Source organism: Anoplopoma fimbria, chromosome 14 (assembly GCF_027596085.1).
Source record: "Anoplopoma fimbria isolate UVic2021 breed Golden Eagle Sablefish chromosome 14, Afim_UVic_2022, whole genome shotgun sequence".
In the NCBI taxonomy this organism is placed as follows: Eukaryota; Metazoa; Chordata; class Actinopteri; order Perciformes; family Anoplopomatidae; genus Anoplopoma; species Anoplopoma fimbria.
In genome coordinates, this window is record NC_072462.1 from 22,999,537 (window position 1) to 23,024,717 (window position 25,181).

The 25,181-nt window shown below is 41.3% G+C and overlaps 1 protein-coding gene across 4 annotated transcripts in view; it reads right to left on the reverse strand.

Annotated features, from left to right (window-relative positions):
* Positions 1-25,181, reverse strand: part of vav2 (vav 2 guanine nucleotide exchange factor) — a 192,148-nt gene that overhangs the window by 55,431 nt on the left and 111,536 nt on the right. For all 4 annotated transcript variants that reach the window (XM_054612385.1, XM_054612383.1, XM_054612384.1 and 1 more), the window contains exon 3: positions 1,311-1,369. In XM_054612385.1, coding sequence (XP_054468360.1) covers positions 1,311-1,369 — 59 coding nt within the window. The remainder of the gene's footprint in view (positions 1-1,310; positions 1,370-25,181) is intronic.

The following is a 25,181-nucleotide window of genomic DNA, read 5'->3' on the forward strand; positions in this document are numbered from 1 at the left end:
AGTCAAATGTGACAGGAGAAACAAATGCCCCGAAACTGCTTGGGGTTCAGATGGTTAAGCAATGTGTTAGATATTAACACTGAATACCTACTGCACTACTGTCATTAAAGTATTATTGATGACCAATGACTAATTATCAATGTAACATTGTATGGTAAGATTATTTTGGCTTTGCAATTTTCTGTGTTGACCCTTGAGGGAATGTAGTGAAGTGTAATTACCTTAATAAATGTTTCCTTTTTGTCAGGTCAAGAGCCAAAAGTGACCTTACTTAGTAAAAGTCATACTATAACGATCCCCATAATGCAGTTGTGCCCTCACGTTCATCCCCAAAGCAGGACAAGAGGTCTGGTTAACATTCAGGGTTGAAAGGAATTCTGTGTTTTGCTCAAGGACACTTCAGTAGTCAGGTGCTCATCCCTCAGTTGAAGGACAGTTTGTCCAATTATGTACACCTGTCCCCCCTGTTTGGAATCCAGGCTTGTGAAAACATATCACTTTTGTGAATTACACTAGATCCATAACCATTTGGGTTTCCACCTCTGACCCACAGTTTTAGAATCTGAACTTTAATATGAAGCTAATTAATATTCAGATTATTAGGATTTAAGTATTCAAAAATCAGAAAGAATGATTTATGCTGAAGTCAACTGAGCCTTGGATTTGACACAGTCACAGCAAAGTGGTCGGTGTGGACAGGCCTTGAATTAGCCAGAAGTCAGCAGGTTGTGTTGTCTTTATTAATGGCAAGGGACCTGCGCTCTGTCTCCCACTGTCACTCACCCTCTCTCTTCCCCTTCACTTCCTGGCATGGCTCCTAATGGGCAAGCTACATCTACTCATTACTCAGACGGATAAAATGGCTTTTTATGTGGCGCCGGCCGGTGAGCCACCAAGCTCCAAGCGGATTGAGCACATGAAGAGAAATCAGAAGCCCATTCTGGGCCTGATAAAGCAGTCGGAGGGATTCTCTCAGCATCACCATAATGCGTGATAAATAACTGCCCCTGCATACAATGTAGTATTCAGACTCAGAGAGCAGTCTAATAGATTTTGAATGACAGAAGGAAATGTGTTGCGGGTTATTTTGTTCCCTGTAAGATAACAGCGGCTAAAAGCTGCAGCTAATTGCCTAAAAATGTAAATTGACTTATAAATGAGCAGCAGATGTTAACAGCCACCTCCATCTCAATATAGGCCCACCAGCGAATGAGAAATGCATTCATCCAAACGCTTTCTTTGTCACCGATCCTCTTGAGTGCTTAGGCTGTTAAAATGATAAATGAGAGAGTTACAAATAAGACACATACCTGATGCCTTTGATTTGTGCGATGCTGTGGTGGGAGATCCTTGACAGAGCGGAGATAACCTGAAATAAACAAAGAGATAAACATATAAACATTTAACTCCTTATTGTTCATCATTTGTGCGCAATCATTTATACCAGGTTGCTTCTGCCTTTATTGTTTTATTGATACTCATATCATCCTGTTATGCTGTATTATCTGATGCACACTACATGATTACTGCACACATTTAAAACATAATTCAAACAAAGAAAAAAATGAAATTATTCTTTTTGGCAATAAAAAAGTAACACAAGTCATCTGACACAACTTAACTGTAACTAAAAGTAACAAAAACAGTCAACCATAACTGTAAAAACAACATAAATTTAACAATCTGAGACAACAATCAACTAGAAAAGTAAGATATTCCACGGAGGCAGAGATATTATCAAAGTACTTTATATGTGCTACCAGTTAAATATAAAATAAATATATATTTCACTTCAACATACACTGTTCTTCTTGGGTCATTATGTAACATTAATTGAACATTTCTTAGTAACTGCTCTCCGGTGTATGCAGCGCCACAAAGGACTGTGTGTAAACGTATTGCAGGTCACCATGTTAATCATTGCATGAAAGACATGTGAAGTACAGTCACGGATGGACGGGTACTACTTGGGTTATATTACACACCAACACATAGTCACTCATTTTCCCTTATTGTACTTGCATTCTATAGTATGTTAACCTCCATACTTTTAGTTTTTTTTTAGTAGAAGAAGGTTAAATGTGCTTTTATTTAAGCTGATTTAACGCTGCACATGAGTCACACGCAAGTGGGCTTATGGCTGTGGACTACAGATGGTGCGCTTTGCAGGGTCTACAGAGGCTAGTTCAGAAAGATGAGCGAACCACCATCTCACTCACTCACACACACATACACAACCCCCCCCCCCCCCAAAACACAAACCCCGGTCTCCTACGCCTCATTACCCACTCCTGGGTGTATTTCAGCTCGCAACACCGCGGCAATGCCAGATGTCTCCTCGACGGGGAGGAGAAAATTGTTATCTCAACCCCTCTTCCTCGGCAGGTGTGTCATCAGCAGCCTCTCATCAAACTCCCTCTTGTCTAAACACACAATGCGTCATCTCAGCGCTTATGGCATTTAACATTCAAGATGAGCTGATGGCCGTTTTGAAGAGCACCACTTTAGGACTGTGGGATACTTACGCTGAAGCGCTTTTGACCAAAACCTTTTTACTCTCTCTATTCAAGCTGTTCTTATGTTTAACATAATCAGTTGTGTGTGGGAGTGGAGGGATTACATGGGGCACTGTTATGAAGTATGTATACATCACATTCATTTACATCTGACCACTCGGTGGAGGGAAACCTTGACGGGGCTATTGCTCCTCAGGACGATAAGAGGTTATTTCACCGTGCCGCTAAAGAGCCGTGTAATGGGCAGTCATGTTCATGCTTTATGGTTCCAATATGCAGCCAGTCTACCATTAAACTCCACCTTGACATATATTTTTTGATGGTTATTTTTAGCTGGAGAACAAAAAGGGACAGAAAGACAGACAAAGAGGGAGAGGCAGGCGGAGGATAGTAGATGCTAATTTAGCTCAATGTCTGTTTAGCCAATGACTCGTGTGTCAAATGAATCACTGCGGGTAAACCCATTGTGCTGCTGGGTGGCATGCGTCCCACCTGGCCATGCTGCAGGGAGGGATCACATGTGGCACACTGCCCCAGTATCATTAGCTCTATCTTTTCTGGTCTTATTAGCCGACATTGTCTTTGTGGAAGGGTACCAGACGGCGTAATTCAAAAACATAAAAGATAAGAAAGGCAAACATAAATATGTAAATGAAACAGCTGACTGGCCTCATGGATAGATAGATAGATAGATAGATAGATAGATAGATAGATAGATAGATAGATAGATAGATAGATAGATAGATAGATAGATAGATAGATAGATAGATAGATAGATAGATAGATAGATAGATAGATAGATAGATAGATAGATAGATAGATAGATAGATAGATAGATAGATAGAGTATTTAATACTAATTAATATTTATGGCTGGTAGTGAGATGAGATCCAGCTAAACACAGCTGGTTTCAGCCAGGTTGGTCCAGGTTCAAAGGATAGTGGAGCTGTTGGCATCGAGCCAGAGAGGTCACAGCGGGGCCAAAGCGTGCACGGCCACGGGAGAAAAGCCTTGAGTGTGCCAACGCACAGCATGTTGGCGTGACGTTCACACATCATTTAGTGAAGTCTATTAATATTAAATCTCCCGTTTCCTTAACATTAAGGAATTTGTTCTTTTTTTAATTCGTTACAGTCACACGGCATGATGTGAAAAAAACAAAACGATGTCTCGATGCTGGGAGTGCTGTTCGTGACTCCCTCTGGCTTGTAAGAGGAAATGCTAATTTGCAATCTGTTTTGAAGGCAGCTGAAGAAGTTTAAAAATCTGCTCTCGCACTGTGACAATTGCCTAAGATGTTAACAACATTCTTATTTGTATTTGTGTAGAGCTACAGTTTCACTATAGACAAAGTAGGTGTGAGCACAGGGTATTTTTTGATTTCATCGAAACCACATGAAGGAATAATCCACCAAAGAGCTATCTAGAAGTGCCGCCTTTCAGGCCTAAAGGGTGCGAGTGAAACACAAAAGATTACCAGAGGAGTATCCCATTAAGTGCTGACCTTTTTAAAAAATGCTTTTTTTTGGAGCCTGCCTCTTTTATCGGTTTCATAATGCCACTCCTCTGTCTCAAAGGTGGCCTATCTGCCTGATTGTGCTTTCCTCTCTGTGCCTATGTTTTTGTTTCCCCTTTCTGTCTCTAACACACTCTCTACACCCTCTTCTGATCCTTTGGTTCGGCCAAAGCCTTTGAGTCTCCACACATTATTAATTTCCCTCTCATCTCGTACTCCCCGGAGGGTCTTAACTCCGGGGCTGCCCAGAGAATAAAGCTTCTTCCACCCCTCTAGGAATATGAAAAAGACAAGTCACATGATGGAGTTATAGCTTATATTTTTTTCATGCCCCAAACCAAAATATTACCTTAATCACCACTACACAGCCCCCTGGCATCCCCTCACCCACATCTGACCCTTTCTGTCAGTCAGGAGGATGTAATTGGAGACACATTTTAAGTCAGACAGATCCACTGATGCTTGCAGTTTCTGCTTGAGACTGGCATGCAACATTTACGATCCATCTACTGCATTTACAAGTTTCTATGCACATGTGCAAGTGTGTGTGTGTGTGTGTGTGTGTGTGTGTGTGTGTGTGTGTGTGTGTGTGTGTGTGTGTGTGTGTGTGTGTGTGTGTGTGTGTGTGTGTGTGTGTGTGTGTGTGAGTGAGTGTGTGGAGCCAAGGCAATGGTAGGGGAGCAGGGAGGAAGATTGCATCTATGGATTAACTGCGAGGCGAGGCCAAGTGTGTTTGCAAACACACGCCACCCTTACACATCCCCAGACACACCACATGTGGCCCCAGCTGGGGCCAAGTGAGGCCTCATGTGCACACCCTGCAGCCAATCAGAAGACCTACAGGCCCCTTGTTACCCCTGGCAACCGGGCACGACTGAATATGCATGGTCATCAACTAGGAGTGGAATCAAATGAAAACTGCAGCCATATGCTATTAACAGTAGGAGGGCAGGGCTGTGATTTGATTAAGATCTGAAAAGATGCCAAAGAGGACTATTGACAGTTCATCACAAACCACACCCCACTGCCAATCCTGTTTATATCTCATGCAGTCATGGCATGATTACATCTTGCAACGCAGATCAATGCGTGTGTTGGAAGTCATCCAACAAAGAGGCTAAATTAATGAAAAATCCACCACATTACTGTTATGCTTTATTTTCACCACCTCTCTCTCTCTCTGGGCTCTTCTTCCAACAGCTGACTCCCTGATAGTGTGTGATATTCATGAAGTCTTCACACATTGATAAGACAGCATTGCTCTGCTTATGCCAGCGTGCCAAAGTGGTAGGCATGAAGCAAAAGGGACACAGAGTGGGAGAACTGAGAACAGATGGCTGAGTGGGAACCCTGCGTGCCCAACATCAATAATAGACAGACAGAGGACGGACGGATGAGCCCGACCGTGTGCGTGCGCGTGTGTGTGTGCGTGCGTGTGTGTGTGTGTGTGTGTGTGTGTGTGTGTGTGTGTGTGTGTGTGTGTGTCCCACTGTCCTACTGCCTCCGGGAGTTTCTGTCTTTTACAAACCTCCTCTTATTCTCCGGGGTTTTTTACTTTGAACTCAGCCTCTTTATTTTCTTCTCCATTCGACGGTTTATTTTTATGTATTACGCACACATTTCACTTGTCTAAAATATGAAGCATACAGTAAAGCAAAAATGCTTCATCTGTAGAGGTTTATGCACATGACTTAGTTGACACCCTGGGGGAATTATAACTATTTTAATTATTCAACCTGCATTCAAATAAGGGGGTACTACTCATTTGTTTACGCAGTTTTGAAAAGGTGCTCTGTGTGAAGTGCTGAAAAAAAAAAAGATACATAAATAAATAACTTAAGGACAAGTGTTAAAACGTACAAAATTGCAACCGAAATAAAAAAATATATTCATGAAATGGTAAATAGGGAAAAAAGGCTAAAACAAGCAATGAATCATTTGAATAAGATATTACTGGATAAAAGCCTCACTGACAATAAAGACTTCCATATGATCACAACACCTATCCATAGTCATAAACCTAAGAGTGATGCAAAAATAATAAATACAATTCTAAAATAAATAAATAACATTACCAGAAAACATTATGTGTAAATAATTCTGCCCTCCTGGATAAAGGTGGAAGTTTAAAACACAGCCCAAACCCAAATGTCATGGGATGTGTTTTGAGTGAAACACTGTACATCTCTAATAGGTTATGCGTACCTCGCCTATGACACACTGTGAGCAGGAAATCGCATGAATGACCGCCATTAGTGTCAGAGCATAAGCTCGTGTTAAAGTTGCTGTATGCCATCAGGAGCCGGGCCTGCGCAAATCCTGATTGCAGTCAGATTGGCACCTGCCACATTGCACCAAATCCCCTCAAAGCAGACCTTCAAGCTGCTTGATTACAAGGGATTTCACTGCATATGTCCAGACAAGAAAAGCCTCCGGGTTGGCCTGAGGGCCAGAGAGAGTGCCACTGCTAACCCAAAGACCACTTTTACCATCAGTGCCAGGCAAAAATGGCAATAAACCAACAGAGGGCATTCAGCCCACGCAGGAAATGTACACAGTCACGGCTGATTGAAACTGCGGGTTAGCTAAACATCAAGAATAATTGTGTTAAAAATGAATAGAGGAAAAAAAAGTTGGTCAGATTACCATACATTTCCAACAATCATCAATATGAATTATTGATGTAAATATGTGCCTACAAATCCATTTTAGAGCTTATTTAGCTTTAGGACCTCGGACATTGATTTGATCTGAACCTGTGCTCCTTGAAGGAAAAAGGGCAACGGTGGCTAATATGTGCAAATTGTACTCCATAGATCGCGTCAGCCTGGTCAACACCTGCCAATGCGCTGCAGCCATGTCCATGACCTGTCCCATTTCACGGCAAATCAACATACATGGGTTTGCTCACTTAGGCGTGACTACCAAGGATGTTGGTACATATGTGTATCAGCATGCACCCAGCCGGAACACATTCACATGTGCTGTGCACGAGAGTGTGCACGCTTTTCTTACACACAGGCATGCGCACAAAGACATACACGCACACAAACACATGAGCACACACACACACACACACACACACACACACACACACACACACACACACACACACACACACACACACACACACACACACACACACACACACACACACAGATCAATGGTGCACCACCGTGTGGAGCATGCAATATCTGTAAAGAGACAGGTTCTGGTAGAGATGGGGCTTAAGAGAACTTATCCAGGTGTCTAAAGGTTTAGATAAGAGGATGAAGATGAGAATTTTTTTTGCAAAAAAAGAAGCAATAAGTGAAACACATATGCTGCACTGGCCAGGCATAATATCATCAAATATGATATGACCGCAATCATTCACTGCAAAGAATGTAACTGCATATATTTTCTATGATGAATTTGGTAAAAAGTCCAAGATATGACTCCAAACCCCTGAATCTCATCTCACATGAATTTGCGACACCCTCAAACTAAAGCTGAAATGCATCACTTTAAACTCCAGACTTCACATTCATTGTGCTGGAGTTCAGTGAAAACAACTTAAAACGTCTCAATACGTTGTGACTGCACCGTAAACTATAGAACAGAAGGATTACGTATGTCATTGATTTACTCTCTTTGTGCTCAGCAATTCTTGTCACCATAAACCAAGCTAAATGGTTGGGTTAAGAGGTTGACAGTGTGAATAGCTCCGCTTCACTGCTGAGGGAATCTACATTTAAGCTGTCTGAGCCAAGCAGCATTTATAATCCTTATAAATTAGGACCAGATCAAACAACAACAGCACAAAAAGATGCTGCTTCGTTGGGCAGCAACTGTATCAGATCGCTTATGATTGTTGTGCTTACAGCTTATTTGTTGCAAAGCCAGCCCATTCATAATGGATGAGGAGGCGTTGTGTGGAGAGTATCACCGCTGTGTTTGGGCTCGAGGCTGAGAAAGAGGGTGGGAGGTTTAAAGAGTGTCGGGGTGGTTAAGAAACTCGCAGGCATTTGATGACTCAGCAGTGGGAGTCAGACGGAGCTCCCTCCACTGAGCGGGGACAAAACTAAGTTCACACTATGGTAATTTTAATAGATCGTTTATACTCCTATTGAGCAAAAAGGTCAAATGTTCGCCATTTATTACTATTGTAAGGGTAAAATCTTATGGTCTTAGACTGTTGGTCTCACAAAACAATTAAATTGAAGACATCACCTTGGTCTCTTGTTAAGTGCATTATTCACAGTTTTAAAACAATTTATAGTAAAGAGTAAAGATGCACAAATTGATTAATTACTTGCATCGCATGTAAGGTTGAATGTCTATGTGGGGATCAAATACCAAGAGTTGGGGTGTTTGTGTGAGAGCCCCCTTACAACAGGTGTCAAAAGTAATTTCTTGAAGATTGGTAAGAGGAGAAGGTGAGAGTTCAATTAAATGTTAATAAAAGGTTTGGGTGTTGCTGTGACGTGATGAATGTGAGAGACAACAGGGTTAAATCACAGAGGTGAGTAAATAAACCCCTCTCACATTTTAGTCCACCCTCTAATTCCATCCTGCAGGCACACCGTAAAAAATGCATGACAAGACTAGAGGGCCGTCACGGCGAGCGTGATGGCAGCAGGACAACTTGAGCAAATCAAGGATGACGCCTGCATTCACACACGTTTGAACAAAACAGCTCTTTAGGGACAAAACAGCAAAGAGTGTGAACAAGTGCTGTAGAACAACCCTTTCCCCATGTAGATGAATTCTTGAGCTGATGCATTTCACAAAAACACAGAGGTTGATCACAGAGCGTAAAATTAACTCACAATGGGTTGAAAATGCAACTGTGATTGAAAGCGAGAGCTGAGCCAACAAAAACACAAAAATAAAAAAATCACAAATGGCTAAAATTCATCTGCAGGGCCAATGTTCATTATAAAACCTTTACAAAGGGTGGGTTATCACTTAGAGAGCATCTCTGGTCTTTGGCTGCAGGTTACCCAGCAGTTAGAAATGAGCCAAGATCAGACACACAATCTGTCCATTGCTGCTTCGACAACAAAGCAGCGGGTCAATTTCTTGCACTATTACTCATGATCTCAACACACTGCTGAGAGAAATCACCCCCTCCTCCTGTAAGTGCTGAAAGGGCTCCACTAAAACAAAAATAGAGGAAATGAAAAAGCGTGTATGTGTGCACATGCATGGGTGTAACGATCCATGACTGCATGCGTGTTTTGGTTGGCCCAGTTTTCTGTTTTGTTTTTGCCTCTTCCCAAACATGTGTTTGACATTTTCATGCTAGAAGGGCCTGGGCCTCCTGCTGCGATACAAAGTTCCAGAGTGTTGTGTCATATTCTTAACATCTTTCATCAGCTGTTACGAGCCGTTCTATTGGACCGTCATTGACATTTTAATCAGCAGCATGGGCAAAGGCTCGCACGGGGAAATCTATGACAAAATGTGTCATTAGGCATACTGTTTTAATGTCATTTGTGGTTGGGTTGAAACGCAAAACACAAACAGCTGTATAGGAAACACGCTAGGAGGCGATTTGGTGCAGTGAAGCAAAGTGTGTCAATTAGGTCTGATTCACAGACAAAAAGAGCAACTGGAATCCAAAATGTTTGTAATGTGCCTCGATGCTCTTTTGTTTTACGAAGAAACCTGGATCCCTGGATTAGACAGAAGCAAGCAGATGTCGTCTGTAAAATGGGGTCTTCAGACATACTAATGTATGATGGAGGATATTATAAAAAACGTGCAAATGTATTCTTTATTGGCAGAATTATTTTGTATTCCTGGCTTCATTTTTAGCAATGCTAGTGTCAGAACTGAGTGATTTTGATGGTCAGTCCACTATTATTGAATGGATTTCAATGAAATTCTGCACAGATGTGCATGGTCTCCAGAGGATGAAGCCTAATTGTTATGGGTTTTTTTTTTCTGTTGCTATACCAGCAGGTCATGGTTTTAACTTCGTATTCATATTTCATCATATATTGGATTATTCTGTCCACTGCTGTTCCTCCCCCAAAAAACGGCAAATGAATTCCTTGCTTATGGTAAACTTTTAACCTCTTATACAGTGGATTACTGTGCAACACAGAGAGTGAGCACAAACTATCTATCTTTTTGGGTCTTTGTTGCACAAACCCGAGGTTGCATTTTTATTGGAATTAAACTAGTTTAAATGGTTGCATTTGATTTATCGTCAAGTTCAATGCTAGGATGACCATAGTCTTTCACTGCTGAGTCAGCTATCTTTTGCTCCTCACAAATAGGCAAAGAGAAAGTATCCTCCTTCACCAAGAAAGATTTAGATTTCTTTCTTTCACTTGAGGGGAACAGACGAAGATTTTTTGTTTTAATTTGTTGACTTTTTGTCTTTATTACTGGGGCCAATATAGCATATTACAGGTGTATGACACTCTTGAACATCAAGTCTTTGGATGATACATTTCTATTTGGCCATATTATCAGCCAAGCTAAATGTTTTTTGCAGCTGCAAAATGCACATGGGGCAGTGTCCTGTCGTATGTACAAATGTGAGTGCATACCTTGCATCATGTCGGTCTGTGAACCTCCTTGTGTTGCACAATTTTTTGTTTAGGCTCGCCAGACCGATAATTTGTTTTGTCTGCTAGCTGTTTACACAGCAGTTACGGTCAGGTTGCCATACAGCACAACACAGCAAACAGCTGCTGCCGTCAGCCAATCCATTAGTTATTACACAGCCTATGCTCCTCATTTTTCAGCTGGGGTGGTCTAACACTGCAAGAAAACTGGCACAAGCAAAGGGAGTTATGATTTAGGTCAATTCCCAGAAGACAACAAGTATGCACCAATATTTAGAAGAAAAAAAAGCAATGTAATAATGATAAAGTAACCACTTAAAAACACACCACCTTATGCCAAAAGGAAAAGTGATAGTTGGGAGGGACGCAAGTTGAATAAATCATCTCTTATCTCTCACCCTCCTTCTCGCTCTCTCTATTTTTTACTGCACTACCAGGACAATCTCTTGTCAGGGGAATAAATATAACACACTTAATTTCAAACAGTGCAGTTTTTTTTTTTGCAAGAAATACACAAAATAAATCCTCTGGAGCTGTTATTTTTCTCATTACCTTTTTCAGAGACACATGCCGTAGCTTTTTAATCGTTGAAATGGGTGTTATGAAGGTATTTATAACACCAGAGATAGATTTTATAGCTCTTATTGAGATGCTTGCAGTTTAACAGAGGGCATTCAGCATCTAACCCAGATGGGTTGATTCGATCATTATTTCCTCTTTAAGCTCCTTTGTGTAAGATTAAGCGGCATCTAGCGGTGAGGTTGGAGAGTGTAACCAACTGAAAACCCCTTCTCTCACCCAAGTGTGTCTTAGAACTAAGGTGGCCTTCAGGTAAAGTAAAGAATGCACGAGGCCCTCTCTAGAGTCGGTGTTGTGTTTGTCACGAATTTGCGAGGACTACAAAGTCATACATTTATATATTTTTTGGTTTTGTTGAAGTACCGCTTCTCTTTACAAGGTTGAATCAACCTCATCACACCACAGATTCCACTTGAGCCACAGAGTAGCTATTATAGCCTGTTATATTGTAGCGGACTCCCCCATCCATCCATCCATTCTCATCCTGGTTATCCGAGGCTGGAACGCAAGAGCGGCAGGCCTAGTAGGGCATTCCAGTTGTTCCTCCCCCCAGCAAACTCCAAGGGCATAATTCACCATAATTTGCAGTTCAACACAAGCGGTTATGTTATGTGCCTTTTTCTGTGTTATTTTCCCTTCACACTGACACAGCGATAGATGGGCACGGGCCCTTGAGAGCATCAGTGAGCAACTATGGTAACGCAGTGTTTTGCAGTAACATTTTCATAACGGTTGTTTTTTAGTTTTAGCTGTGGTGAAATAAAAGACACAAGCCTTATTGTAGTCAAAAACTAAGTTGTTTTTCTCCACTTCACTGTAAATTCTACAATATAAGTATTCATTGAAGTTCTTAAAAGATCACAGAAAGAACGTCAAAGAAAACATGTATATTCATCACCCAGAGGCCAGCCTTACCATAATAATATCTCTGGAAGGTAACTTAGAAGCAACAAAATTCAGATGGTTGCTGGCATTACAACAGTTATGCATTCCACAATTCTTTTTCCGAATTTTACGACTATAATCTCTCAAATGTATCATTTTTTTTCCCTCGTAAATTTGCCACTTAAATTGTTTTTCCTCGTAAATTGACGAAATTCGTTTTTTATATTACCCCCCTCCCTAAGCACTGTAATTATATAGATTTTTTTCCTACAATGGCCTTAATACACCCTTGCACATTATACACTAATGAAAACATAATTCTGTTAATAGATCCCACACACTGGACCTTTAAGAGATTAGTAAACCATTGAATATGATTTTATTTATTTATGATAATTTATGAGTTTCCAGACAGACTTGTCCTGTCTTTAAATGACCCATCCAGACAGATTCTCAACTCCTCAGCCGATAACGGCTGTAACGCACAAAGAGGCACAAGAAGAAACCATTTTTCTATTCTTTTGGTATTTTAACGCAGCCAAACAACGTTTTTTTTGTATTGGTTTCAGATTTATCTGCCCTAGTGTGCGCATCAGAGATGATCCCTCACCCAAAGCTGTTACTGGGAGCGTGTGGTGACACAAGGGTTTAAGGCTTTGGAGCAGGTTGTGGTGATAAGGACGGCCTGGGGATCATGGGATGAAGCTGGATTTCTCATGATGTGGTGGGACTGGACTGATGAGGCTAATACTTCCGCATAGTCCTTATCAAACAAAGGCACCTGAGCCTGTCTGTGCGACTGGTGTGTGTGTGTGTGTGTGTGTGTGTGTGTGTGTGTGTGTGTGTGTGTGTGTGTGTGTGTGTGTGTGTGTGTGTGTGTGTGTGTGTGTGTGTGTGTGTGTGATTGCATGTGTGGGACTGGGGCACATGATGGTCCAGCACATGTCTGTCTGACAGAAAGCACTGAGAGAATGAATGGGATTAGACCAACATGCGTAATCCAGCCGGCCTGTGGGAGGGAGGTCTGCCCACACCACTCTGCTGGAGGAGATAAGGAAGTTGGGGAAGGGGGGGTGTAAACCATCACATCATAGTTTTTATCAAAGCACAATTCAACCAATTTGACACAGACCGTTTTAATCATTATTCAGGGCATTGAATTTAAAAGATGTGAGTCTAATGAAAAGATGCTAATGGTTGCATTATGGGAAATGTAGGACCCAACTGTTTTCAAGCTTAAGGACATAAAATCAGGATAATTTCTTCCCCTGCCCTGTTGATTTTGACTGCTCCTTTTTCAATCTGTCAGTTGTAGGTCTGTCAACTTTATGGAGGTGCTAAAACACAATGTATTAATTTTCATTTTATCAGACACTTCATTATTATTGAATTATTACAATCTTTCTCTCTAAAGATAAATCTATTAAGGAATTTGGCCATTTAATAACCGAATTCTACAAAGTCTTAATTAAATCAAACATCTGATTTAATTATCAATAATTCCATCGTCATCTATCTTAGTCGCCAGGTGATGTGGTTGTTGAATTTTACACTGTGATCTTAAGCTTCTGTCTTTTTCCTATTTAAACTTCATTCACTGCTGAATTAGTTTGACATCCTGGATATTTCCATCAAACATGTATTGTCGACTCTTCTGTCTGCTTCTCTCTGAAATGTGTTTTTAGTTTTCCCAAAAAATGTATATATTATTCAGGGAGTGCAGTCAGTGACAGTGTCTGCTCCGTGGTAACTCTGACAGCTTGGTGGAGTAGCAGCGGGGGGTGGGGCTTAGCGAAGGGTCAATTCTACACAGAGGCTTTATATTACCACCATTGATATTTCACAAATCAGCCAGCACAACATTAACTAAAATAATTGTTACTAACATTTATATGCCCATGCCTGCAGTGAGCACTAATGCACAATCAAAAGCCCCTCCAGAGTGCACAGCTTATTGGTGTCTGTTTTTTATACACAAGCAGAATATTTTCCCTGGTCTGACTGTAAGTCCTGCTCCCCAGTCTTTAGAGAAGTAGTATCTGTAGAAGTTAAATTCTACAGAGTCCCAATGGTGCTTTATACTCCAACTGGGTACAGAGATACAGAGGATTTTTTTCTCCACTCCTTCTTATCAACTCAGCCAATATTCTCTTCTCTCTAAAACCCTTATCACACAACACAATGTTTACCCAGTGGGAGAGATGCATGTAGCTATAGCTACCTTTATATTCATCTTTAGAAAGTCAAGTGGTATTCATAGCAGCTTCAGGGAGAGGATAAGCCTTGACTCCTGGCATCCAAAACATGATGTCATTTTAAAAGGATAAAGCTTTTATTCCATTCATAACCACAGTATATCTTGACGCCTCAACAATACAGCTTTGCTTTCAGTGTTGTATACATTGGGAGGCAACGTTGTAAATACCATTTCTCCTCTATTGTATGACATACCACTTATTTTTCTTCGACAATTTAACAGCATAACAAGGAAATATGTCAAACATGGTAAACCAATTGCTGAGTGAGAGAAAAAGATAGCAGGAGGGTGAGAAATAAGAAGACATTTAAGATAGCTCAGTGTGATATATGCCTTTAGACCAGCAGTGAAGGAAACACAGTGGCTGCTACCCAGAGGGCTCGTCTGATTGGCTAGCAGGATGTTTCCATGGGAGCAGTGAAAGTGACAACTGAACAAAGGGCTTCCATTAGAGGCCATGTCCCCTTTCACTATGCTACTATTAGGACTCTGTCTGTGGGACACCTTGTGCTGCTGACTGATGAAGAGGAGCACAAGGCAACTGGGAGAAATCTAAACTATCAAGGCAGATTTCCAACCTTCCACCTAAATGTTGAAATAATATCAAAAGCTAAAATTGATACAGTTGAGGTTGTGTGGTTGTGGATCTAGGGTGCAAAGAGCATGTTTGCTTTTCTTACATAAAATATATGGATATTCAGTTTTAAGCTTTGGAATATTTTACAAATAATTAAGGTAAGAGCTTAACCCCATGCACAGTGACCATACCAGTTGGGATTTAATAATCTAGAATATAAAAGAAAAATTCAGAATAATATATAAAACTTGATTTCTAAAAAAAATGCAGCAGTCTTTTAAATCTAAACCAGATGCGGCTATCCATGAATCCCAATAACTCGTAATTTGGAAGTGCTTTCATTGGAACTTAATTATCATGAATTACACCATATTACTCAACGGAGAACATAATCATAATCCTCCAGACTTTAATGAATTTGCAGAAGAGGGAACTACAAAGGAGAACTGCAATGTGGAACTGAATAATAATCATTGATGGTGAGGCCTACAATTCTGTACGAAGAGAAATGCCAATTACAGTTCCACAAAGAGCTGACAAATGGAATAAGATCTGTCAGTGAGCTGACCGAGAAAGGGCCGTGCAAGAAGATTGTTTTGAAGATGTTCAATAAAAACATCACATCCAACAAAACAAGAGACCATAGCCAACAAGAAAAGGAAGAAATCAGAGTTAAAAGTCTGTCATGCATTGTTTTAACCATTGATGGGCTCTAATTTCAGGATAATGGTAAAATGATTATCCAGATATCTAACCAAATGTATAAATAAAAGTGAAAACAAGCTTTATATTATGTCTAAAATGGGGTTTATACACCATAAATTGGAGCCTTATGGAGTTATTCAACAAGTCCACAAACATGCTTAAATATACAAAGATTTCTTCAAGAATTTATGCTGCTGGCAAGTCATGAATAAGATCTGCTGTTTGCAAGGAAACCACAGTAAATGGAATGAAAATGACAGATTGAATGTGAAAACTGCCTTAATGCAGCTCAAGGCTTTAGACATCCCGGAATATCCGCACAAATATTCTTCTTTACCTCATCCTTACATTATTCATGAGCTCAGAGGATCAGGACAATACAATGTGTCTGCCTCGTGGCTGCATATGGCTCCATGTAAAGGGATGTAGGTATCCATGGACCACAGACACTAACCATATAGGTCACATGGACCTTCATTGTGCGCCTGTCTGTGGGTCAGCGCTACATTCATTCTTTACATGTAAACGCATTTGTGAAAAAGCCCTGTACTTGCCAAATGTAACAGGATTGACGTGGGCTGTCCACAAGTATGAAGAATGTGTCAATCAAAGTCAGGACAATCAACAAAGGACTAACAGATAGGCCTCCAGTCTTTATGCACAGAAAGACGGTTGGAGCAGAGTAGTGTATCTCTTCTGGCCGGGAACTGTTGCACCATCAGAAAACACTAACTGAAGAGCAGTCAGAGATATAGTAGAAGACTTATATAATACCATGTGCACATTACTGATGGAACTGTTTCGGAATAAAACAAATAATGCTTAACTTTTCCTCTGCCTAGTCAGTTATTTTTAAGTGAAAATTGTTACAAAATACAACAATGAACAATGAAATGTAAGTGTAACATAATCAGGCAGGGCACACAAAGCTGAGATGTCAATTCATCAATCAATGGAATAATGATTAAAACAACCTTAAAGACAACTGATTTAATTAATCTTATAGTTTTAAACCAACAATCGCCAATGTGTAAATGATTTACTCAATGGCCAACTATTTTGATGATCGATAAATTGGTTTGAGTAAATTTTAAGAAAATTCTATACTCACATTGTTCTTACCCTAGAACCACAATCTTTACATAATGATGCATGTGAACATGATGCATTCTAAGGTGAAAAGTACAATTAAACTTCCATGTGTCATGATGGTTGTAACAAGGCAGATTGTAAATCGGTGAACAAGGACCATGAGGTGAGTGGTCCGAAATATAATATGTTCCTCAATGCAAATATGTAAACAAATCGAAGGTTCCCTTAAAATTCCATTGAGAATATACAGTATATGTGCCATTTTTTACCAACGTTGCGCATCAGCGGGTTAACAAGCAGAGTTTAGTAAAGGCTAAAAAAAAAAAAAAAAAATCAACTCCAAAACTTGGCCTTTCTGATGCGTGTGTGGGCTGTATGGCCCATACAGTATGTGTGAGAACAAGTGTTTCCATCTGCGCCTACAGATGGGCATGTTCACATGGTGTGCCTTGGTGTATATGTGTTACAAACATTCACAGAGACCAAGGGATGCTCAAATGAATCCAACTTGACGTGTGTGTGGGCAGTAATGTGCATCAGAATGAGAGGCAATTTCGTAATTAAGTGAAATCAGCATATTTTGTCTTATTGGAGACGGTGTAGGAGCATACCGATAATTTACAGGTTTACCAAGTACATGGTGACACAGGTGGGAACGCCACATCCTCACATTCAGTCAGAAGAAGAGGGGGTGTGAATCTTTTCTCCCAGTCTAACACGTGCCTGACAGAGAGGCGATGAAGCTGGAAAGTGTGAAATGAGCCGGGGGTATGAGGGGAGGGGAAAGATATGCCAAGTCTGACTTCATCCATCAGATTGCTGCAGCGATGTGACATACCATGGTACGAGTGTGCGTGTCTTCGAGGCAATTCTCTGAATCTACTGGCTTCTGACAATGTGGATGTGTGTATATATTCTTATTTTGTTGTTGCACTACTGGAAAGTTTATTTTTGACTGTAATGGATATAACCATTATTATTATAATACATTATTTTGCACTGTTTTGCTGGCTTGTCTGTCGAAGCACTTTGTAAACCTTGTTTTTAAAAGGTGCTATATAAATAAAGTTATTATATTATTATTATTTTATTCAAAAAATAGTCAAGATTCTATCTGTGTTCATGAGTACATAATTACACTGAAGGTTTCCCAGTAAATTATAGATTTTTGTTTCTGCAAGAGCACACTTATCACCTCAGTTCACAGTAAACAATGTCCTCCTGTGATACTGAGAGTTCTAACAAAGCCGTTGTTTATAAAAAACATATGAGAAAAAATGGTGAGAAAATGGAAATGAGGTGCTCATAAGTCAACAAAAATCCCCTTAAGATACACTGGTTAAGCTACCAATGCCCTTTTTAAAATGAATTTAAAATAAATAAGGATTCCTTGGACTAACTGTATGAATTCCCTTGGATGAAAGGTATGTTACATCAGTTCTAGATTTGCAGTTTGGCAACGGAACTTGTGACCTGACAGGAAACCCCTCACCCCCCAATCACACTGTGGAGCATGGAAAGGAAAAAAAAAAAGAGGAGAGAGGGGCAGTAACTATATATCACACCAGGGGGGATTCACAGCATGCTACTGAAGATCAAAAGTGTGATGTGTGTGTGTGTGTGTGTGTGTGTGTGTGTGTGTGTGTGTGTGTGTGTGTGTGTGTGTGTGTGTGTGTGTGTGTGTGTGTGTGTGTGTGTGTGTGTGTGTGTGTGTGTGTGTGTGTGTCAATTGAAGTGTTACCCCAGACTTATTAAAAGATCTCAGGGGAAGGCCCCAGATCTCTACTGACCCTGGAATCACCCCTGTTCTTCAGGGTGATGGAGAGGTTAACAGGGCTTCTCTGCGTTAACAGAGCTGACAGACTGAACTTCACACATGTGCTGTTCATCGATAACAACTCAGGGTGGGGGGGAACTTGCTGCGTTCATGTCATATCATTAAGGCTATAAAAGTCAAGCATCACATCTGTCCTCTAGCTTGCTGTAATTGGGACATTTATGCCAACTATGCAATATCCTAAACTTCCTTAAAAAAATTGGCACGGAAAGAGCTGCAACAACCAGATCAATGGAAACAATACTTGATCATTTGTCAAAAAAAAATGAAGAGTTAAAAAAAATTAGTTAGCCTACAATGTTAGTTTACATCCAGTTAAATATGAGCAATGATAAAAGGATGTTGTAATTTTCTCCCTAATGAAATTATGTGAATGCATCAAACATTCAAAGTCAAGGGAGCAGTTGGTGCAGGAAGGCCGGAAAAAAAAATAGAAGTGTTGCTTCCTTGTAATTCAGCCAAAGTGCATGCAGTTGGGCAAAAAAAAAGGGAAAACCTACAAAGGATTACAGAAGTGTGGGGGTACAGTGTATGTTTTCAGGAACTGGATTAAGGCCATTTGGATCCCACGTTGAGAGGACACCTTTGAGCACAGTCTCCTTACGCACAGAGGGAGGCTGAATGTCGGTGAGTGAAATGTTAAAAGGTGGGAGGAGGTGTTATTCTTGGGGATGATTATGTCAGTTCAGATCTGACAGCCCACAGCAAAAAACTTCAAAAAGGGACTCATTTCTTATTAATGTCCTCTCTGAAGGGGGAGACAATGCATCTGGGGGGAATGGTGACCAAGAACATTATGCAAGTGTGCGTGATATACATGTGCACGAATGTGTGTTTACAGCCACATGTGTGTGCGTGCTTGTGTGTGTTCCTTCATGCATGAATGAATCTTTGTGTGACAGATCAAAAGGGGCACGTAAAAATCCAGAAATAATAAATTGGGTCCTCTTTTGCTCTGCCACTCTATATGATGTCCTACACAACAGAAAGTGAAAGATCCCTCCGATGGCCCCCCCTCCCCCTGAGTTCACGAACCGTGAAAGAGCGACGCCTCACAGCCGGAGCGACGGGAGTGGAGAGAGCGTCGTGTCACATCGGACAGAGGGGGGGGCGGAGGTTGCTGCCTGTTAACCTTTCGTCATGGCCAGATGCAATCAGCCAACGCCGCCAGTCAGTGTGTGGTGTCGCAGTCGCACATCCCAAGATCCACCCCCTTAGTCTGACTCCCCCCATCCTCCTCCCCCCGCTGCTCCTCACTGAATATTTTCACATTCCCTGACTCTGAAAACACTGTTAACAGCCCGTGCGACAGTGAGAGGCCATGAGGGTGAGAAAGAAAAAAAGTGTGTGTGTGCTTGTGTGTGTGATGTGGTTTGAGCTCCAGGCTATGCAAACCAAACGGCGCTCGTCAGCCAATGTGAACAGACACCAAAAAAAAGAATAATGCATGCTGATGAGGGGGCTGGGGTACAGATGTGATTGGGCTGAGGCTTGAAAGTTAGGTGGCCACCGTTGCATGGCTCCACACTGGTGAATTATTCTCTCTCATGAGGCTGCCTAATGTCTCCGCCAGTGCCAGTATGTCATTCAGGAGCACCGTGGCATTTTGTTGTTGCCACACTTAGCGGCTTAGATCCTGGTCCTCTCTCTACAAACACATCCATTAATATCTTCATTGCATTCAAATCCAAATCCTGCAAAAAGTCGAGTTAGGGGTCCGTGCGATTGCTGGAGGAATTTTAGAAATACAAGCAAATCTATTCAAATTCATTCCAATCTTTTTTCGATGTTGATACGTTTCAATTCAAAAGTAGCTGCATTAGCTGCTGCAGGACGCTGGCAAAAGCCCAACAGCTAGCGGGCAGATTTTTGCCAAGCCATGTATGTGACATGATGTGTGTGGGTGGTGACTTCATCATTGTCCATTTTTAATGATGGCTTTAATTGCTTTGAAATATTATGCAATTTGTTCGTGGGAACCAATAATTGTTCATCATTTCTTTTATATTAATGGCAACAAATCTTCTCAGCCAAATATTCAATTAATTCTCGTAATATTGTGAAAATAATTAATAGTTTCGGTCCTGAGCCGACTGTACCAAGAAATCAACATCCATTGCTGCAAATAATAATAATAAAAAAAGCATGCAATATCTATCTGCCAGACTGTATTTGAGCCCTGTTTGCTGTGGAGCAGATCTCAGGGCTGCGGTGATGTCGTATCAGGGGGAATGTTTAGAGGCGGAGGCTGCTAGGTCGAGCAGAGCGTGGTTAGATAAGTGCGGGAATCTGAGGCTTCATACGGCTTCTGTGGTCGCAATGCAAACACTCGCTACGGTTTGGATGGGAGCTCGTTAAACAGGATGTGGGGAGTTATGCTGTTTTCACTTCTTTGTGTGCACTCAAGTGTATGTGTGACAGTATGTCTGCTTGCAAATTTCCATAAAAGCATGTGTGTGTGTGTCTCCTCTCTGCGTTTTTGAGCATGAGAGTAGAAAATGTTACTGAAAGGGATTCACCACAGCCTGACTGTCACTCTCAGATGGGCGGGGCCGGCTAACAAAAACAAAAAGGGAAGTATGGTGTATGTTGTGTTTACTAAAGTCAACATTCATTTTCTTACCAAAATTATGGAAAAACGCTCCTGGACATGTCAGAGAGATACAAATCTTCTGGAGATTATGAGGATGTGGGAAGCACTCACTGACTCCACCCAAGATGAAAGCACATTTAAAGATTATGGCAAAAAAAACTATGAAAAAAACGACAAAATGTTGGATGTAAAAGGAAAATCTGATTGCTCCACTGCGCCTGTCTTTATTTTTAATACTGTGGAGTCACCATGAGCCTTTTGGGAATAGTTTAAATTTGCTCTTAAACAATGTGCCCACTGTTGGACGACTACAATCCCCTGATTGTTACTACATGGACATAATAGGCCTTGAATAGTTCTCCTATAATGTGGAATACACTTGAACAAGTCTGCGCAGTTATAAAAGGACCAAGGCTTTAGGACATGCTATTCAAACAGGGAAAAAAATCCATTCTCTATACATTCTGTGCTGCCGATGATCCTTGGTTGCCATTCATCGTGTGTAGGATCAATACATATGATATAATGCATCATAGAGCAAATACAGAGTGCATCAGTGTACAATAACCTCTCTCATCCTGGTCGATGGATGATTGATGAGAACTTATCACTATTGGCAACGGGCAAAAGCCTTACAGGAGCAGAAGTGCCAACACCTTTTCTGAGCATTCAGAGCTCAGTAATGAAAATGAATGTTTAGTTTTCTCCCTGTGTCTTAGCAGGTAGAAATATCCAGATTTAAACCTATAAACTGTTTTTACGATTCCTTATTTGTACTTTTGATGGCAACTTAGGGTGTTTTCACACTTCGGTAAATACTTGTACCCAGGCAGGTTTCTTGATCGAGGCGGGTTGATTAGTACCAGTGCATTCTTTCCACATTACAATCCCTCAAAACCGTGAGCTGATGTGTGACACGTATCCATGACAACACTTTACTCTTACAGCAAGCATTTGCCATAAAAGGTGATTTCCCTGCAAAAAACCCCACAGCGAATTATAATTTGTGTCTGATTAACGTGTACATCTCAACAAATGGCGTGTTTAAAACAACGACGAATGACATTAATGCGTCAAGTACCAATCATGTTGTTCAACTATCAGCGTTCAGTCTTTCACAATTGCTGTGGACTTAAATGGGACTGCACCAGAGCGCGTCTCACCAACATTTTGCGGTGGCTCTGAAAAACCAGTTCTCTGGATAACACCCAAGTTCAACAACAGCTTTCACACTTCACTACACTTCTCAAGCTCGCTGGGAAAAATGGCCTCGGGTCTGCAAATGGCCCTGTGTGTGAGTTAATAGAATGTTTTCAGATCAGTTATTCAACTTATAGAGCGATTCCAAGATACAACGTTGCCTCTGGAGCCTTTACAGTATCACCAACCCATTAAACATTTCTCAGTAGCTTTGGATGACTTCAGATTTAAAAAAAAAAAAAAAAAAAAAAAAAAGGCTGTCGTCCCTGCTGCTGCTGCCAGACACATGTGTTCTCGCCAACTGCCTCACTTACCCTAATGAAAAACAAACTCGGCTTTGCACCGGGGGACCACACGTTGAAATAGTCTGAATTAAGTAACTTGCGGCGATGCATGGCACAGCTTCAGAAAGTGACAGGAGACGCAGCAGACTTGTTTGCTGCGATTGTTTAGAAGATGTTTGAGAGCTCATGATGAAATCCCCACAGTGACGTACAGCAGCCACAGTGGTGATGTTAAACTGTTAAACACGCTTTCACCCCCGCCCAGTTATCTCCCTTTTCTAAACAAAGAGAGAGAGCAACGTTAGGCCAGAGAGATGGAAACATCACTGTTGTTTGGATGTGTGATGGGGTGTGTAACACAAGTCTAGGCCACAAGACCTCACTGGAGGAGGTCTGAATCTCTTTCATCCCAAGCAGTTGGAAGCATTTCTAAGGAGGAATCCCTTTACCAGACGGATGGAGAGAGAAAGACAGAAAGAGAGTGACACATCACAGTCTGAGACAGCTCACTATGTCGGCTGGAGCAGACAGAGGCTCATTATGGGTCCCGATTCAGCATGTCTCGCTAGGGACCGCATGGAAGGGACTGGGGGAGGGGAGAGGACAGAAACGCGGATCTGAAATAAGGATTTTTTTTCTTACTTTCTAAAAAAAGATGCAGACAGAGGAATCCTTGGTAGATCAGAGGCACAACGATAAAAGAGTTATACGAAAGCCAGCTAAAAGAGGGAAGATGCCTTATGGCTTGTAGAGGAATTACTTGGCTAACAGTGATGTGCCCGTTCGGGGCGTGGCCACTCGGAACAGAGTCAAAAATGTACCTGAGCTGTATCAGAACCTCTTCTGTTCAACTCCTGTGGAGTTTTTGACCATTAGTGATGCTGTACAGGAATGCTTTGAAGAGCTGGTCCCTATATTGTTTTCATCTTTCACACACAAGCATATGCCACGAATGCAACAATAAAATAAGTTTTAAAGCAGGTAAAACAAGGTTAAATACCTCATTATGATGAAACAATAATGAAGCCAAAAACTCAGAGAAAAGGCTCCCAGTAAATTAGTGCTTGTCAACCTTTGTGGTCAGGACCCTAAGGGAGCTCTCAATTATTCATTTGGCACTTTTTGAACAAAGAGAGTGGAACGAATAAACCTGCTTTTCTCAAGCTGACAGCGAAATGCCAGGCTGACGACAGATGAACTCCGGGTTCGCTGCCTCATGGGACCTCATGATAGTGAATGTCTCTTTACCGGACCCACTGTCATGCTTGGTTTAATCCTCTCACTTTCAAATTGAAAATGTAGGAAACTCTCCCTCTGTGGCACAAAAGTACTCATGTGCTACATCAACAAAAGGAGAAATATCTCTTTACTCATAAAGTTTTCTACCTTGACAGGAATGCAAAGTGATGGGAAAGCATTGCACGCATCTCACCTGTCTAATTCTATTGCAAAACCATGCTCTTTTCCATAAAGCAAGGACTATTAGGCACAAGAAAGGCTATGGAATCCCTATCGCTCTATAAGGTCATTCTAGCAACCACCTGCCATTTCCCTGTACCACTTAAGAGGAACAAAGAGGTGCACACATCTAAATAATGTAAGACAATCTGCAGCAGGGCCACCACCAGAACAGGACTAAGCCTTTTATATCCCCTTACACTCATTGGTGATAAAGCCATCTAATGAAATAGACGTACTTTTTATTGCCTTATTGGGTGTTTCTCTCAAACTTGTTTGTGCATGCAAGGATTGGTAAAAATAACAGAGATTTTACTGGTCAAAACTGGCCGCATTCACACACCTATTAGTACAAATGAATACATGCACTCCGGATGTCCACCTGCTATCAGATCATGTCATTCAGAATCTTTCACAAAAACCCCAATAATAAACTAAGCGCACACGCCAAACACAGAACAATATCGAGGCAATATCCCGCGCTTCAACTCCGCCACCTTAATGGTGTTACTGGTGTCGGGGGATTTCATCAAGTCAGTCGCTCTCACACGAATAGCAATTCGTTTCGTTTTTTTTTCGTTTTTACAGCTGGTTTTGTCATTGATGTGACAGCTTATACTGACCTGTCCCAGACGGTAACCCAAATGACAACAACCTTGAGTGGACAGGACAGCTACATATACACAGTTCACGCACCACAGTTGTCAAGAAAATAAGCACACGGAGACCCACAGAAAAAAAGGCTTGGACAAAGGCACGCACAAACGCATTTGTGCACACACACACACACACCCACACACACCCACACAGACATACACACACTCCTGAGGACAAACTTCAAGAGACAGTGACACTCTCAATAACCCCAAATCTAGGGGACATGAGGGAATCTGACAAGAAGTCCTGTCATCCAGGAGGGGTTGGAGGCTACTCTGATTCCAGGCTATTACTTGTCTTTTCATTCAATCTCTGGAGAAAACAAGCACAACAAGCACAGACATACCTTTTATCTATTCAATCTAACATCAAAACAGGTCATTCCTAATTACTTTCTATGTGTCACTTTGCCCACTCATGCACATGTATGCTTGTGCTCCTGCACATATTATAGCTGGCACG